We start from the raw sequence: 19,091 nt of genomic DNA on the forward strand, positions 1-19,091 counted from the left end.
GCCTATTGAAGTACATAATAGAGAAGCAAGAAGATAAGGTTCTGACATTTCTGATTTGAATTTTCTTTCAACTGCTTCTATTTTTGTAGTAAGTTGTGACTTGGCAAAACAGATAATACTGGGAAGCGAGCTCATGCTTTTTATTTCTTCACCTGAATTTAATTCCTTTGAACAGCGTGGCTTGACAATCTTAGAGTTCAATAGATTTTCTGACAAACCAGATACTGTATGAGAGATACTGCACTTTTTTTTCTGCAGCAGCCCACCACTGAGGTCACCGTTGGTCACCTCAAACACAAAAGGAACCTCATTCTGTGGAGTTGTCATTTACTTCCAAGACTGTTCATAGGTTACTAGCTAATGTTAGGGCAGGGACTTGCATCTATTGGTCTGCGGCCTCAAGGCATTTAAAAATAATTCAGAAATAGTGCTGCACTGGATTCAAATTACTTGTTCATGATACAGAAATATTGGCTTCAAATGTCATTCCTTCTAACTTTATAATCCAAATATGTTGCAAACTATAGAGATAGCACAGTACAGAGCATTCTCACGCTTAATATAATTCTGCATTTAAGACCAAAATGTTAGTCCACTGAAGCCAACAAACACCTTGCTAACAATGCTAATGTATGCATGCTTTAGCACATGAAAGTAGTTCTTTCTAATAATATTTATGAAATGACTGATTGAACTTCTTTCTTCAAAAAGAGATGAAACCTTGTATATAGTATTCAATTCTTCAAAAAAAAAAAAAAATTGTAATTTTGCCTTGTTACTCCTGTCTTGCCTAAAAGACCAAGACACTGGATTTTCCATAATGGAGAAAAATGAGGAGATTGCAAGTGTACTTGTAGAATCAGTCATCTGTGTTTTTTCTTAGCAATAATTACCGCTACAGGAACAGCCAGCAAAGATACACCAAAAAGCCTATACCAGTCCGCACATTTAAATGTACTGTTATGTACTGTAAGCCTTGAGAGGTGTTCTGCCTTACTTCCGCAAAGTTGTGTTTAATAGGGTTATCTCAAGTTGAGGAAAGCAAAGACGAGGAAAGAAGAGGCGGCAGGCTCAGGCTGCATTTCGTTTCAGGTTCTCGAATTTGGCAGAGGTCAGCTAAGCCAACTCCATTGCTCCCGCTGAAGGGAGAAACCCAGATGGTCACTAGAGGGACAGTTAAGAGGAGTCCCTCTGTGCAAGTAGCAGGTGATCATTTCTTCTTAAGTGGGTGGATCTTTCTAGGAAAAATAACTATAAGAACCAAGCAGATGATTTTTAAAGAGACTTAGCAGCTTTGCAAAATAATTTATTTGGGTAAGATTTTGTATTCCGTAGTAGTTGAGCATTTGTGAAGGCAAAGATTGCAGAACTGTAAACCAAAACAGTGCAAACAGGAACTGCCAACATTTGAACTTCCCCGTGCCATTCTTTGACCTTCCCCTGAGCATAGGCAGCTAATCATACAGAACAGCATCTACAAGTAAAATAGGTAATAATTTATTCTTCACTAGATATTGCCTTCTACCAAGAAGCAATTTTAAAATGAAAGTTAAATTATGCTATAAGCCATGACTGCAATTTCGTGATTTTTTTCTAATTGCAGACCTGGAAAGTGAATGCTTTCCTCAATAAAGGATTTTTTGGTGGTTTTTTTGGAGGGTTTTTTCACTTTCAGAAAGCTACTAGTTAAAGTGAAAAGACGGTGGTATTTGGCACATGACAAGATGGGAAAATGAAATACAAACATAACAGGAATCAAGAAGGATCAACCAGCTGGATGGCAGACCAGTAGCTGTTGTTTAGAAACTAGAACAAGCTCCAACAAAACACCTAAGTCATAAACGTTTACCTCTGCCTACTTCAAGTGCTGATGCACAGAAAGTAAGCCCACGGGGCGGGGAGGGTGGGGAAGCTGCGCTAAAGCGTAAGCCTGCATCAAAGAAAGGATTAGAAAAAATTAAATGCTTACAGTAACAATGCAGTCGTCTAAGGCCCTCGGCAAGTTCCCCATACATTTGCGGGACTTAGGCCCATGTTTCAAAGCTTTGTAAACACTTAGTTAGTTGTCAGCATCTGCCTGCAGGGTAGCTGTATTTTGCAATGGGAACAGGGTGCTAAAGGGGTTTGCATGACTGGAGGAAAAGGACAGTGAATGAAGAGTAGAACAGCGAATTTCCTGACGCTTGCTTGCTCTGTGGGCTTCATCTGTGCCAGGTAATACAGGGGCACCCCTCTTGCCTTTAGAAGTAACTACCTATGGCTACACAGCTAACACAGTCTGAGACCTGTCTTTTATTTCCATGAGTGGCACTAGTAGGAAATTGAGGGGCACTCCTAACACCCCAAAATTACAAAAGATTATACCACAAACCTGAAAATCCATGTTTGTAGATTTTGTATTTCTAACAAAATACACTTCATAATATCTTGCATTCAGCTTGTAAAACTAGTTCTCCCATACAGAGAACAATCCAGGTCATCAACTTCTGTTTAGCTCTAAAGATTGAGCTAAGAGGAATATAAATCTTGGAGAGGCAGGGAGGCAGAAAATTAACACAGTCAGGAAATGAGTGATAATGTTAACTTACTGCATGGCAATGGATTTCCCTTTCAGCCGATATACTTTATTTTACGCCACTGAACTGTGCTGAAAACTTATTTCATTACAACCCTCCGTTGAAAATCTATGAGAAAAGAAAATACCTTTTTTTTCCGCTCCTGAAGAGACAGCAAATGAAAAGAACATACAGTTTAAGTACTTTTACACCTTTTTTCTTGAGAAAAAAGTTAAGATGTCCCAAATGTTCACAACATGGACTACTTAGAGACTATCAGAGAACAGGAAGATGTCAACAGCTAACATAGTAGGATTTTCTTTTTTGAAAATAAGGCTTCTGTGTTACTACTTACCTGCATATTCAGCTTCTCCTTGTATAAATAGCTGTGTCTATTGCACCAGTGTTCCCAGCTACAAAAGCCATTAATCAGCACTCTGAGAACATTAGTCAAATTACTGGAAGACATAAATTGCCAGGTGGCGAGGCACACAGAAGGTAAGGAAGAGAAAATATCTGAACTCTCAATACCACGATTGATGGTATTAGGATGACCCACAGCTCTCTGAGCTACAGCATTATAGCTGGATGTAAGCGTAGCCGTTCCAACCCCTGAGATTTAGGGTATAAATCATGCCATATTACTGCACACCAGAGATCAACTGCCAACAAAACATTTAAACTGTAATTAAATTATATTGGAAGGACCTGGAGAAAGATAATCAAAACCAAAACACAATTTAAGATTCCTGAAATCTAGCAGCACTTCTTTTGTATGACATGGCCATAATTAAGTCTGTTTCTGAGGCTCAATTTAAGCCCTAAATTATCAACCCTTAAGATGTGACAAATCTTCAAACCTATCAAAAGTCAAGGAGACTATTTTCAGCAAGCATGAAACGTTAGTTTAATCCAACTTCTTTGACTTTGCACTGAAAAGGTCTAGGAGCATTCATAGAGTTGCTTGCAGGTGGGTGGCAATTAAGAAGCCATAGGTTATGCCCTTTTAGCTCGTATTTGGTGCCTCACTGGCCAACGCTCCAGGTTAGCTGTCCAAAAGTCAGCCAGGTTTACTTAAAGTAGTGGCACTATAAATTGACCCATTTGACACAGACATAGATTGGGACAGGAGTGGACACATGGTACCAGGTAGGTGAGAAGACTGAACATCCACCAGCTCTGACTCCTTCCTTCACGGCAGTCAACAAGGTTGTTAAACTGCCCAGGGTGGTTTCACAGTCAATCTGTTTCTACCCTGTAGCTTCTGTTTTCTGCCTACCGTATGAGATAGAGTGACACTATCTATGCATTTGATTTTTAGATAACAGCATAGACACAAATCAGAGAGCAATTTGAAGAGCTCCTCCTTCTTTCTTTCAGGAACAACATTGCTAGTATCAGCAAAGGAAGGATTTGAATACATGGAGGTGGACAGTAACATCACAAGACACAGAATTGACTCAGTCTCAATTTTTGGAAGGACAGGGAGGGAATGGAAAGAAAAAAATATTTATAACTATGCAAAGAACTGTGATTTGAAATGGTCAAGTGTTTCCATGCACCCAGGGAATAAAGAAAAAAACTTGAAGCTGAAAGGAAATACTTCCAGTGGGGGTTGCAGTTCTTTATTTCTGATTCATAGGTATATATATGCATACAATGATATTAGATATCCTTGTATTGCTTAATATATAATTTGTCAGCATAGGTCTTTTAACAAAAAAAAATTGCAACTATTAATTTATATTTGATCTGAGCACTCTGATACACAGTAGAAAAAATCCGTATATAAAAGATTATATCTGTGCAATTATATGTACTATATTCATCTTTCAACAAACTACTGATTTATTAATATTGATACATTATTGTTAGTATAATATAGAATTGCCATAACATTAAAAAACTTTTCAAAATATATTAATAAGCAAAGATAACCGCACCTCGATCTTGCAATCATTTTTGCGCCATCACATTGATGCCCCATTTTGTTTGAATGTGACATTTGGCTTAAACAAATTCCTTCCATCTCAAGCTGCCACTATTAGTCCACCCACATAAATCATATTAATTCATGTATAGCTTTACTGTTTAGTAATTTCACACAAAGCCTTTAGAATTAAACTCACCTCTGAGCTGACATCCACCACTAAGACCAGAAATCTCTTATACCTCACTTAGGGCTCAAACAGTGCATGAAGATTTGTGCTGAACCTCTGCTTTGTGGTGAACTTCTCTTTTAGCGAACACTTCTCTCACCTATAGCGTAACACAAGTCATCTGGCTCATTCTAGTGGCTTAAACTACAGGTCTACAGAAGATGTGACTTCATGCTACTAAATGCTTTTAATAGTTTAGATCTAGGTGAAGCTTAATTAGCATCTGGAAGTTAATACAAATATTAATCTGTACATAAAACATTATCCCCAATATACTAAGTGACAGCACTTTTATAAGGCAGACACAAGCCAAGATTCGAATATCTGAGAACAGGTGGAAACTACCGGATCCTAATTTAGGGCAAGTTTATAGAGCAGCAACAACGGTCAGCAGGATTAGGCCCTTCCTCTGTGAAAATTGACAGGAACTGACAGAAAGATGCGATACAGCAGGCCAGTATGACAGAGACACAATGCACCACCTGTCAGTACAGAGCAAGGATGCAAAGGTGCAGATACTTCAGTTTTGATGCTGGCAGGTAAGAAAGCATTTGGCAAGTTCTTGCCTTTCCGACAATTTTGTCAATCTTCATTACAGTAGCTGAACAACTGTGCACACAATGATGGATGCTTGCTTCCCTGCCTGCAGACTACCTTGCAAATACAGGACACAAATTGACAGAGATGGAAATGTGCAAACCACAGAACAAAAATATCAGTCTTTTAAATGAAGGACAAAATATAATTTTCACTTTCAGTTTAGATCCTACTGAAAAATGAAGGCTCATGCTGTCCTGCCTTTTGCTTAACTTTATTCCCCAAGAAAACTTTTGCTTGTCTTCTCTTTCATTGATAATTCTGGACTGGAAGCAAGACTGGAGTTAGTGTACACGTAAAAAGAAGGTGCAAATTATCTTGAACTGTTATGTCTAAGGACTTATTTACAGACGAAGTGGAGAATCCACAGATGTAATTCTAGGGCATATAAGAACCTCGTGAAGATAAGAATAATATTTCAGAGAGTGCGTACACTATTACTTCTGTCAGGACATCCCAAAAGGCAGGTGAGTCAGCAGGTTTGGAAAGTGCATGCGTGTGTTCATTAGGGGCAGAGAAAGCATTAGACGTATTCTTGACTCTCATCTTTTTAAAGCAGACAAGCGGAATTCACCTGACAATTAATGTGCACTCTCTTGCAAAAGAATGGTCTGAGAGACTGCAGCTATCTTCCAGTGAATATGAGGACATAGTACAGTGTCTTTTGTGCCAGTACACGGGACAGCAGCAAACAAGAAATGCTTAGGGTTTTTTTCCTTTTCATGTTTTTACTGCTGTGTTCTATGACACAGACAATAAACTGCATTGTAATGCTTTTTTTTTTATATTATATACACTTTGAATAATACTTTGACATCTGTTCCTAACAAATGAGTGTGACTCCCAACTGTAGATTTATACATTTAACCTTCAGTTGTTAGTAGGAAATACTAAGTATTTGTTTCATATTCATAGCATTAATAGCCTTTACAATTGGAGTTAGGATGCTATTTGAAGACTCTTAACTTAAAAAAAAAGTTCTGGAAAAACAGATTTAGAAAACAACGACAACGAATTAATGCTCCAAGGCTTTTAGAATATATGACAATCATTTACAGGATTAGCTGCTTCTATAAAAACTATCCCTAAAATAAAGATACTAAACTAAATTATTAAAATGAAATTAATTTCAGTTACTCATTTGTCCTCTGGGAAGTCTGTTTGATGACTAATTATTATTTTTTTACTGTATCATTTTTTTCTGTGACCAAATAAAAAAGACATTAAGGTTAAATGAACATGGAAAGACTTTTCAGACAGCAAGAAACAGACAAATTCAAGAAAGTCCTGCATCATTTCTAGAATAATTTTTAAACAATAAAGTTGCTGCTGCTCTGTGACACAACCAGGCTAACATTTATTGTAACAACAACTATTCTGTTCAGCTGTGCATAAACATTAATATGCTGAAGTAAAAAATGAAACAAAAATCCACATCCTCATTGACTTGCTCATGAGGCACACTGTTGGTAAAATAGTATGCCTTTAAACAGAAATTGCACACACACATAGAAATCAATGCTAGATGACACAACTTTCCTAATGAAAACTCTATTTCTGAAAACAACACAAATAACCAGGCCCAAAATTCTGTTGTTTCCATGGCAACAGGATTGGCCCTTTTGGTCTTCTTGAATTGCTGAATGACATGGAAAAATCATAAACCAAAAAAACTTAACCCAAATTGCCTATTGTACACCATGGTCATGGGTGTCTGGGTGATGAAAATCCAAGCAAATCCTCCTCTTCAAATGCCTGGAAACGATGCTTTTTATTTCAGGGTCATGTCAATGCTGTATATTAAAGACAAAAAAACAAACACAAAAGGACAACAAAAAAAGGGAAATCAGTGCTGTGAAACATGTGGCTAGTCATTTCCCCAGTCCTGAGCTCCCACAAAGTGTTGAGCATCCTCATCTCTCATTTACTTAAATGCATTGGTGTCAAATAATTTACACACATCCTACCTACTATACATGGAAAATATAGACCTTAGTAAGAACTGTTACTGTTTTTATTGAAATTAATACATTCCTGGCAATTCCAATCTGAAGTAGACACCAGATGTGGAAAGATCCACTGGTAAAATGACACCACAGTGTAGCAAGATATAGGTGCCCCTAAAAATGTTTCTAGGAGTATGGTTTTGCCATTTAGTGCAAAGCACATGTCATCAAACACTTCAGAAGCATTCTTTAGAATAAGAAGTTGTCATCATAAACACTGCATCAAAACACAATTTTCCTCACAGAATACATAACTATTTAAAACACTCTCAATATTTATGAACTGTTACAGAACTCACAGGGTTCTTTCACTGTGAATATTTCATAATGATTTTTTTTTTAAAGTCATAAGGAATTGCAAGAAAGTAAACCAAATAAAATACAAGAGAGCATGACAATAGACAAAAGCCTTTGGAATAGACATGAAAAAGACAACAGAAGCAAACTAAGAGCTGGGCAGACTCCAGAGATGTTTCAGCAGAAAGCATACAGAAGAAAAGTCTGTGTAAAACTGTTATCATTGTGGAGGCATTTACATGGGAAATCCTATTTCCTGAAGAAATGACACCAGAAATGAGTGATATGACCACAGGAAAATTATTGCCACTTCTGAAGACAGATTCATATTTATGCAGAGAAAACAAATAGCAGAGAATTAGCCTTAATTTGGCCTTAACTATATTTATTTAAGCTAAATACAAATTCTCTTCTCATCTTGCTTTTTGCTGCCCAGCTTCTCTTTTGAGAAAAACAGGAAAATTATTCAAGCCACAAAAAGACCAAAATCATAAAAAAATGGTCTTTAACATGTCATTTGTTTTCTGTGCTCATACTTCAAAAAAACAGTTCTCATATTGACTCACTACAGAATAAACAGTGTCTTGAGAAAAAAAAAAAAAGATGCTCAGAGATTTTATGTCAAGTCCTCTAGGAATCAGGAATTTAGCTTATGGTTCTAACCTACGTATCAGCTATGATACTACGATAGTTTACCAGAGTACAATTTTATTTTTAAAAGTGAAAAGCTCCGTTTTATTTATGCATCTGTTTGCTACGTGTACTTCTAATTATTTGCCTGCTTACTAATACTCATGTTATTGATGGACTCTTTTACTGAGGAGTCAGGTTTACTACATGCTATTTCCTGAACAATATTCCAGTGTGAGACACCAGTGTGTTTCTACATACCAGCCAGATGGGTAGGGAGAGTGCAAGGTCCCCAACCACTCCTCCCCTGTACACTCTCGCCAGGAATACATACGCTGCTGTAATGGTTAGTCCTCCTGACACGCTATTCTAGCAACGAACCGTTAGTGCTTGTGTGACACACTGCAGCTGCAAACACCCTCACTGATGCGCAGTAAGAGCAGTGCAGGGTTTTCCATTCGCATGCTTCAGTTATGGTATCAGATGGAGGAACAGCATGCCAGAGGACTGACACATTCCTATTTCCAAGGGAACCAGTCTCTTTGAAAGGAAAAGACATAAAGATACTGGAGATTTAGTCAGGGAAATAACTATGAGAGAAGCTGAGAAGCACAAAAAGCAAAGAGAAGGAAGACATCAAGAGCACGATCCAGAAATCAAAGTAAAATGTAAGACTTTTTAATCTCTGAGTGAGAATGGCAAGTTTACCACTTTACTTTCAATTGAGGATAATGCATGGGACCATCTTCACTCTGATCATGTTGCACTTTTTCTATCTGTTTTTCACATAACTTAACCTGAATGTCCTCAGGCTAAGAATTCTGTCTCTGCTTGGAAATGGTGGAGGACACTTTAAACACATCTGCAATGCAAATATAATAAATCCTAACTTCAGTGCTTTTTCTGCTTGCATATGTTGAATCACGTTCCTGAAAACAACTATAAAAGCATTTAGGTCTCAAAAAAGCTTTATGGAGTCTACCCAGCCTCAGTTCCTAGCAGCATGGTTGTAAAATAATGTTAAAATGTAACAACAGTATTAGGCATAAATTCTTACTCCTGCTCCACTGAAGTCATTTCTGGATCATTTGAGAGGCAGCTAGTTCTGGGTACAAAGGAAAAGAGGTAGTAGTAAACATTTCTTCTGTGTTTATTTCTTTCTCTTTTTAAACATGACATCAAATTTGGGGGATGTAATAACTAACTGTAGTGAGTATCTTTGATGGCAAAAACACACAAATGTTATTGATAGGAATGTAGTGAGCTTAGTGCCTGCAACACAAATTAGTTTGAGTAATAACTTTTTAAGCTATTTCTTTAAGTTGGGGGAGGGAAATGCACTACAGTGACTTCATACATCCAACAATAACAATAATCAGTGATGCCTCATATGAATATTTAGTTCCCCTTTCACTTGCTATGCTGCAGCCTGCACTCTTTTAAATGAAAGGAGTAACAAGAAAGCAGCTTTCTTCCACAGAGTTTTCATTGTCATATACTACAATGCATTTGAAAATGTTTGAATAGAAGGGATAGAAGTTGCATTTCAAGGCTGGGTGGGCCTCTTCTTTTGTTTAACAAAACATGCAGGTGGTATCAGATAACTACTTATGTGAATTTATTGCTTCCAAGGCAGTCTAACTGCTAGAATCAAAACGCAGTGGCCAGTGGTCTGGGTATTTCTCTGTGGTCGTTTCAAAAGCTAATCTCAGGAGAACCGGAGGAAAACGTGTACCACAAAAGAAGAAACTTCAGAAAAAATACCACAAAGAAGAAGCGGTAAGATAAAAATTCTGAAGTGCACAAGCTAAAGGAAGGAGACTGAAAAGAAACTTCAAAACCTCAAAATCTTTGCTTACAAAAACCATGTGAAAAATGTCATACTAGAACCAACAGACACAGCTCCCTTCTCCAGAATCTTGTGTACAATGCACACATGAAAAAAGTGCAGTGGATACTTTCTAAGCTCTGCTCAGTGAGTCAAGGACTGTGTCCTTCCAGTTAAGGATTCCTATGCTACTTTACACTATACTGCCTCAGAATGTTAAAGTCAAAGCACAGAGTTACGAGTTTAAAATATCTGATCATCAGCTGACACTGATTTATTAAGTGACCATAGACAATACAATATTGTCAAGTATTAATCCACTGGCCTGTCCAACCAACACTGGAAAGACAGGAAAAGTTACCTACCTACCTTAACTGAGAATGAGGTACAATAGCTATCCCTAACTTAGTAAATTGTAAAAAAAATTTTTTAAAAAGAACAACCTCCTAAAAACTTTACAAATCATCTGACATAATGGGTGAAGGGTAGAAAATGTTTAATGAACCATTTTAATGGAGTAAAAAAGTTATTTCCGTCTTCCCCATGAGTATAGAAACAATCATCAAAAAATAGCAAAAATGTTTTTTATAGTGTAAGTGTGTGATTATTCCTTACTGAGACCCAATGGTACAAAAGCAGGCTGCTTATAGTGAGAGGGGAAGTCAATTCACAAATGTGGCAACTTACACAGTAATTGAAACTACAAGCTGATTGCTGTACCAAACACATAGTATACTACTGCATTCAATCCGTTCCTGTGAAACAAGTAAATATAATGCCAGCACCCAGCTGAAAGCTATCTTACTTAGCTGTTTCTGAAGTTTCCCTCAGCTCTTCATCCAGTCTGCATGAATAAAAGTTATTGATATAAAGAAACAAAGAAGCAAGCAGAGCATAAGAGAGAAGCAGAGCAATAGCAGAGCAAAGAACAAATATAGTACATGCTTCTAAAATAGGCACCCCGTATTGTGCACTGACCCTGAAGCTCTTCAGTTCAGGATGATACCATTTATCCCTGTGCTCAATCCACCTTTAATTTGTAACTCCTTACTTAGCTTATTTAGAGGCAGAAACATAAAAGCAGCAGGGATCTGAGGCATGCCCAGTGGACAGAGCTGAAAGCATTCAGTTGCTCTATCAAACAGTATTAAACTTGCTGCAGCCTGGGCCAAGTCAAGGACATTTACAGTTGAGTAAATTTTATTTGCAAGGGAGGCTGATCTCAACAGCTTGAAGGGGAAAGTAAGATTCCACATCATTGCAAGTCCTCTCTCATTCAGCTGTTGAGGTGGCCTGCAGGTGAAAGGCTGTCACACAGATTCACTCCATTATGAGCAGCAGCATGGGCTAGAAAGCAAGTTTTACCTCATTCTTCTCTTAATACACTTCTCTTCATCATACCTTACAAGATAAGAGTGGGTGAAGGAAGAGAAAAGATGTACAAGTTCATATGATACAACAGGCACATTGTATCCCACTTCAGTAAAAACTACCAAACAACCACACAACCCAAATCCTGGCATAACCCTATGTACTTTCTACAGGTGACATTCCTCATGACCATAGGTGGTATTTCTGTTCTTGCCAGCGGAGCAATTATGAAGCTGAAAGCTGAATTGTATTTTATTTTGCTACGGGAATCTTTCTCAGTTTGCAGCAGAAGGGAAGCTATCAGCTGAACACTGCTCTTCTCCCTGTGGCATGGGAATAACCACTCACAGTGCCTTGAATGCACACACCCACTAAATCTTTGTATCACAACATCTTGAAAATGCTTGCCGCCAATGGGCACGCTTGTCACCTTTCGATTTTTTCTTCAGCAAAATCGTGATCTCTCATCTGGCTGCTGATGACATGAAGTAGGCAGTTCCCTAAAATTTCTTAAGCTCTAAGTCCTAAAGTTTCTTTGGTACTGGTGCTGTGATCATTTCACCTTTGGTCTGAGAGGTGAATGGACTTTCCAAACAGTTTTCAGTCTACAGAGAAGAAAAAATGTGTGTAACACAGGCGTGTGTACTGCTACAGACAGCGTAACAGTAAAATAGCAAGGAAGCAGAGAGAGAAACACTGAAGTATCAGGTCTGTATCAAAGGGAACAATAAGAAATTAAAATATTTACAGGAATCAAAAGATTTTGGGAGCCAAGGAGGAAGGGATGGAGGGAGGATGAAAAAATTTTACGGATGTTAAAACACTCTGGACATCTCTTTATCAGGTCACCAATAACCTCTGTGCTCCACATTCTTAGCATCACTCCACCTCTGAAGAAGTTACAGCAGCAAACAAATTTGAGTGAAAGTCCCTATGATCCCTGATTTCATGACAGTAATTTACTATTTTTACAAGTGCCACTGCAAGAACTGAGCTTCCCACTTGCTCCCTGGATTACACAAGTATCAGAGCAAGCACTAGCTCCATGAAGGAAATTATGCTCCTTTCACAACTACTGCGAGGCAGGTGTGAAAACTCCTGCCTGGGTTGAAGAGATCAGCGACAGTTCCAAAAGAAGTGTTCTTCATACTGAGTCACTGATAAACCATAAGGAAAAGACAATCATACTTGTATGTTTACTCATCAAAATACTTTCTAGAACAGAATGTTTGCCTGTTCAAAACCTAGGACATTTGATAAAAAGAATAATTAAAAAAATGCTTTCCTGAACAGCTTATCTTTTTAATAATGACCCACATGAGAACCATTGATTGATTTCCAAGGTTTTCAGTCTTGGTATACCATTTCAGTTTGTTGTTTTCAGGTCTGAAAAAAAGCCAGTTGAGGTGAGTAACTCAGATCAACTTCCTACAGTTTTTTAATAGATATTATTTCCTTTATAAATACCTGCATTTAAAAAACCTTCACACATAAGAAGAAAGAACTGAGGCACAGATTGTGGTTCTGGGTTAAACCATGAAAATCAACAAGATAAGGAACGGTGAACCTATAGACTTTCAGTGGTTTTCTATTGAACAGGCTATCTTTGAGTCATTGTTTCCGTTCAAAGCTCTGTATGACTAAAACTTAAAAATATTTTTACTTAAATAGTGGTAAAAGTTGTGGAAAAATATAGCATAGGTGATACCTGTGGAAGGGTTAAACTTTTTTCCTATTTTCTTACTGGGTTGCAATTAGTGAGTGAACAGTCTGTTCCAATTTGGATTATATAGTCATAGGGTTGATGAAGGGACTCTGAGCCTGAAAGATTTTCTTCATTTTACCAGCAGTATCATTTGATCCAGTACAAAACCTTCCTCTTCCTATAAACACTGGTTCCCCTAGCAGTATATATTTATTGTGTTTTGTGTTTTCATCACACATAGTTTTCCTGCTTCCGAAGGAATGTGGAGTTTTTGTGGAACAACACATAAGCATTTGTAACAATACCAGGAAGGGGCTTTCTGTTTTTGTTACAGACTCTGAAACACTATTACTAGTTTGTGGAAATCGTTTCCATTAGAACAAGTACACGCTTACTGGACATCACTTACTTGACAATACTGTCTGGTATGTGCACATATTCCATTGGAATCATCTCATGAAGCTCCGCCAGGGTGTTGACGTACTGTATCTTACTGCTGAACTTTGAGCTGAAACACAGAAACAACACATTAATTGACTTTTCCCCCCAAATCTTTTACGATATGTTAAAAAAAAAAAGATGAGGCATGTAATTAATGTATTAAATAATTAAGCATTTTGTTATTCATATTTCAGTTACAGAGTTCAGCTGATCATGAGCATACCTGTGTTCTAGTGAGGCTGAAATAAAGTCTAGACCTTTTGCTGTTCCTTGCTTAGGCTGAATCACAGTATTTAGGACAACATTATAAGTTGTAATGCCTACATACTAGGCAATGCGATTAGTTTTACAGTTCGAAAGAGATGTATTAAAATTCTGAAAAAAATAAAATCCCCTACAGCCCACTTACATGTAAAAAGAGATGGGAAGCATTCACTTAACATGGTCATGATGAATTAACATGAAGTGATCGTGATGAATTAGCATTTATATTTGACACTGATTCTCAATCAAACATAATAAAACTGAACTTCCTCATTTGTTTAGATGAGTACGGACCTGATTGTGTATGTGCATGTCTATTCTTACTGCAGGGCCTTCTTATGAGGAAATACTTCCTTTGTTTATTTCAGCTGTGCTATATAATCATTTGTTGTGTTTGAGAAATGATCACTTGGAAAAAGGCTAAATTGTTCAGAAAACACACATTAAAAAATAAGGCTATTCACTTGTCTAACCTAAATTATTTGATCTGTATCAGCTTATGAGAATTCTATCTTTCTCATTTGGCTCAAAAAGCAGTTTTCCAAATTTACCTCTGGTTGTATTTAGATAGTCTTTTAACATCAGTAACAGTGATGAATGCACATTGACTGTAAATGTTCTTTAGTGTAGGCCATGAAAAACATATTCCTCCTATTTACTGCTGATCTGAGGGTATGACGAGACAACATGAAGCCTCTGAAATAGCTCTGAGCAGAAGGTTACTGCCCCTCCCCTTACCATACATATCTTCCTAATAAGGTAAAGTGAGACAACTGAAACAGGAATACATGAAGGTACCGTGAATAGTTGTTTGAGCTCATCCATTTTAATTTGTCTTTGTACCAGATTAGCATCACTAGGCACACACACTGGAGCAGGCCAATGGTCATGTTTTAAGATGCATGAATCACTCACAATCGTCCAGTTAAAGCCATGATAACAGACAGATAATTCTTAGCATTTTATCCAGAATGTTAATCATAGTCTGCATCATCTGAACTGCCAGCTAAAGTAACTTGGAAGCTGCAAGCCAATCAGAAGCTTCTAAAGACTGGGGGAGGGAGAGAAAAAAAATTTTAAAAATCTTTCAAGGGTTAATTTTTCCACTTGAGGATTCTCCTGGGACCATTAATTCCACCACAGTGATTGACTGCTGAGTAATTGCTTCATGTGGGAGTCTGTGTACAGGCATCCCACATACATGACTGAAATAAGAAGTCCTTGTTTCTTTCAGACTTTAGGGGAGGCATGCTGCCAATAGTGGTAAACTTCCTATTATTTAAATATTTCCATCAAACACCAAATATCTTTCACAGACACTTGTTTTAGAAGTCTAATTTCTTATCTAACACAGCTAAGATGATCTCTAGTGTGAATATCTGGTCCATAAAGAGTATCTAGGATCTATCTTTGCAACCACTAGTTCTTTCATCCTGTGTTTGTCAATTGTTTAGTGTTTGTCAGTCAAGATGTCCAAGTCCCAGACACCACCAAATGACCTTGCCAGTTTTTGAGGTAGAATTGACTGTAGCACACCCTCAGTGACTTGACTGTCCCTTGCCATTCTGTTGTCTGTCAGTTTCTTGATTCCTACTGTTTTGCCCCACATCTCAGCTGAAACAGAATTAAAATTAAGTTGTTCATGTTTAGCTATCTCATTGAAATCTCTGCTTGTCTTTGGACCAATTAATTTCTTACTCTAAAATTCCCACTGTGCATGTCAGTGGTTTGGTGAACAGCTTGAGGCTAGCAAACTAAGCTACAGCCATTGGCCTTCAATCTAATCAAGTTTCTTTCTCCTTACATTAATTGTTACTGAATTGACTCTCTTTCTGTGCCTCCTGGAGTTTTTTACTCAGCTTTCTCATAGTGCTCTTCTGTCCTTGTTGAGGGTTCAAATATCTTATGTCATCTTCCACAAAAGTCACATTGGCCGTGTGTCCTGCCCACCATTTTTCAGCTCCCATTTGCACTTCACTTTCTTCTTGCAGAGAGACTCAATCTCTTGGCTGAAGTGGAGAGTTTTAACTGGTCTCTATTGTGTCTAGTATTGTACTGCTAAATTGCTTTGCCAAACTGTTTAGAGTGAACTTTTTCTCCTGTTTGGCAATGCAAAAGCTCTAGTCACTGCTGCTCAGTATGGTCATCCTGAATAAATGACTAATGAATTAAAACAGATGTGTCATATTTGATTTTTTAAAATTTTACTGCCTACCTTTCCTCTGGGAGCAAATAGGATGACAACAGAAATATCTCAGACACCAAATGCAACCCAGTGAATCCCATCATTACTGTTGATAATTCCAAGTATTGTTTCCCTGTTACTCCGGTATTTTTAATTGTCACTTTCTAGCTGGTATTAGAAACCATTTGTGTGTATTAGTTGGTATTAGTGTGTATTTCACCACATCTGAAAGAAGCAGCTCCGTTACGATACTCTGCCTGTTGCACTTTGGCAGTGATGGAAGAACTCATGTGCTCCCCCATCCCAGTGTCACCCCACCAGGACAGAGCACCCTGCGACAGACACCTCCAGTGTCCTCATCTGCAGCCTGGGGGCAGACCTCTCTGAGGTCTGTCATGACGTATGTTATTTGCTGCGTGGCTTCTGTAGATTATGCTTCTCTTGCCTGAAGCAACTCTTTCTCACACCTGTCAGTCTGCTCTCCCTGATCTCAGGATTTCAACTTCATGCTTGCCCATCTTCTTCAACAACTTGTGAGGTCCTCACGGTCTGTAACATTTCTTCGCTTTTTTACTAATCAAAGCATTATTTTTGGTGGCGTTAAACCTTTTTTGGAACCAGAACTCCTGAGCATTCAACAGCTCAGGGTACTGGCAGTCCTCTAGCATGAGCAGCAACTAATTTTGTTTAAACCCAGAAGTGTAGCTTAACCTTGTCCTGTAGCCAGGATTTTTTTTATGAAGTGATTATTATTATATGCAGACCCCTTTTCTACAAGCCTTTTAGCTGAGCTTGGAACAAAGACAATTTTAAGGGACTGAATTCCCAGTTCTGCATACACATACAGGTTTACGATATCACCTGTGATGTCTTCAACTAGATACTCATATAAATCATGGGGTTTTCTCCACTCACTTTAGGAAAGTCAACTTCAACTATCAAAATCTCAACATGAACTGTAAAATGAGTACTCTTCAGTGAAAGATTAACAGCCATGTTTGATTATTTAGGGTGCTTCTGTATTCTTAGGAACATAGAAATCACTGGTATTCACCACATACCTTATAAAAGGTCGTGTCACAGCCAGAATTGTCCTGATAAACCATGATGGATGAACAATTATAAATGATTTCAAATTCTTCCGTAATCTAAGTAAAAAAGAAACGGTTTCTTAAAAAAACAAAAAACCACAAAACACACAGAAAGTTCATATACAGTGAACACTGTCATACAGGGGAGTAATGGAAATGGACAGTGTTTAAAATAATGGCTGTGGATGAGAAAGGAAAATACTACTCACCGTCGATCAATCATCTGGTAACATTTTTTCATCCAGCCCAGTCCAGGCATCCTCCTTCTTGGTGTTGCTCCATTCAAGTAGACAATCATATAGTCTTCCGCTACCATCAGCTCTAAGGTACTGATTACATAGCTGATAAAAGTACAGAAGTGAGCACATACTTTACCTTATCCACTTAAGCCCAAACTAAATCAGTCTACTACGAATAAATCAAGGCAGACTAAGCAATTTATGACAAGACAGCGTTTTCTTTTCCTTTAAACCAAAGCAAACATTTAGCTAGCACTGGTTGCCATGCTACCTCTAGATGTATAACTAGAAAACCACAATCTTATCTAAATCTTCAGAAATATGTGGTTTCTTACAAAGATACAGTTTCCTAGTGAGTTTTCAAATCTCACAGGTGACTTGGCTTTTTCTTAAAAGGGCATTAAATCATGAGATTTTGCGAGGGAGAGCAGAGCACGGCAGGACCATGTGAAGTTCCAGGAACTTCTGAAATTAACTGTTGAGAAACTTGTCTTCACTATTAATCATCATATTTGTTCAATGCAAAAACACTCCAAACACTCATTAAATTCCTCAGCTCGACTATGGTAATTCAGACAGAACAGTGCCCTTGGGGCCAAACTCACCCTACCTAGAAGACCGCAGTACTCTCTCAAATGAAAGGGTTAGCTTTAAATTCTTGCCCGGGATTATATGTGCAGATGCTCTGCTCAGTAGTCCCTACCTCACCTGGGAGCTGTTCATCACAGGAATGTTCAAATTGTTCTCTCTACTATCCAGCCCCAAGGCATGTCTATGTAAAAACTACAGTGAAAAATCACAAGTCACACCTTAAAAACCTGAATGCCCGAGTGCACTCACTACAAAAGGCAGCTCTATCCCTGAGCATAATGGCTGCTTTCACAGGTGTATGGGAATGACTCACGATCTAATCTGACCCTTAAATTCCTTAAGATGCAGCTGCTTTAAAAGAATAGTAGGAAATCTAGTTCTCACCAAAGAGAGTGATATTTTACCTGGGCATAAAGTAGGCGGCCATTAACTGCCATGCATTTGGTAAATCCCATCTAAATCACTACTCACTCAACGCTTTTCACTGCTCTCTTTCTCACCTTGTGCATTGTTGTGCATTCCCTGCTTTTGCCTGACATTTGTAAAGGCTCATGTCTAACAGTGAAATACCAAAGCGAGGGATTGTATGGACATTAAGGCGCAAAACGCTTAATTTAACTGAACCTACTGACTATCTGACATTTTATGAAATTATCCCTTCCCATAGGGCACAACATCTAGTGCTTTAAAGGCATTGAGACACTGAAACATACAGAAAAGTGTGTATAAGTACTTCTCAAAACGCTACAAGCCTTTCAGTTATAGAAACAGAGACAGTCTGAAAAATGTCTACATTTGCCTAGGTGCAAAGGGAATTGCGAATATTACGAATACTCAGTTATAATAAGAACAACCACGCATACTTCTCATCAGGAATAAGAGGAGTATTACGACAAAAAGGAACCTCTGCTAGTTTTTTAGTCAGGTCTCACTTATATCACATACTTTCACTCAATAGTTCTTATTCACTGTGGGCTGAATTAGAACATTTGCCATTTTAGGGATGCTGAGCTCTCTTGCAAACCTTACCTAACTGGTAATTTCCTATTATTTGGTAATAATGGTAATTTATTTATTAATTGAAAAGAGGGACAGAATTTTTCTTATTGACTAGAACAATTCACTCATTCTG

The 19,091-nt window shown here is 37.9% G+C and overlaps 1 protein-coding gene across 1 annotated transcript in view; it reads right to left on the reverse strand.

Annotated features, from left to right (window-relative positions):
* Positions 1 to 4,261: 4,261 nt before the first annotated feature.
* PRUNE2 (prune homolog 2 with BCH domain) overlaps positions 4,262 to 19,091 on the reverse strand; it is a 144,247-nt gene continuing 129,417 nt past the window's right edge. The window contains exons 14-20 of the mRNA XM_075527458.1: positions 17,339 to 17,470; positions 17,100 to 17,186; positions 13,558 to 13,656; positions 11,438 to 11,473; positions 10,878 to 10,916; positions 9,302 to 9,349; positions 4,262 to 7,104 (exon numbers count right to left, since the gene is read on the reverse strand). Coding sequence (XP_075383573.1) covers positions 7,083 to 7,104; positions 9,302 to 9,349; positions 10,878 to 10,916; positions 11,438 to 11,473; positions 13,558 to 13,656; positions 17,100 to 17,186; positions 17,339 to 17,470 — 463 coding nt within the window. The 3' untranslated portion in view covers positions 4,262 to 7,082. The remainder of the gene's footprint in view (positions 7,105 to 9,301; positions 9,350 to 10,877; positions 10,917 to 11,437; positions 11,474 to 13,557; positions 13,657 to 17,099; positions 17,187 to 17,338; positions 17,471 to 19,091) is intronic.

This window comes from Mycteria americana, chromosome Z, assembly GCF_035582795.1.
Source record: "Mycteria americana isolate JAX WOST 10 ecotype Jacksonville Zoo and Gardens chromosome Z, USCA_MyAme_1.0, whole genome shotgun sequence".
Classification (NCBI taxonomy): domain Eukaryota; kingdom Metazoa; phylum Chordata; class Aves; order Ciconiiformes; family Ciconiidae; genus Mycteria; species Mycteria americana.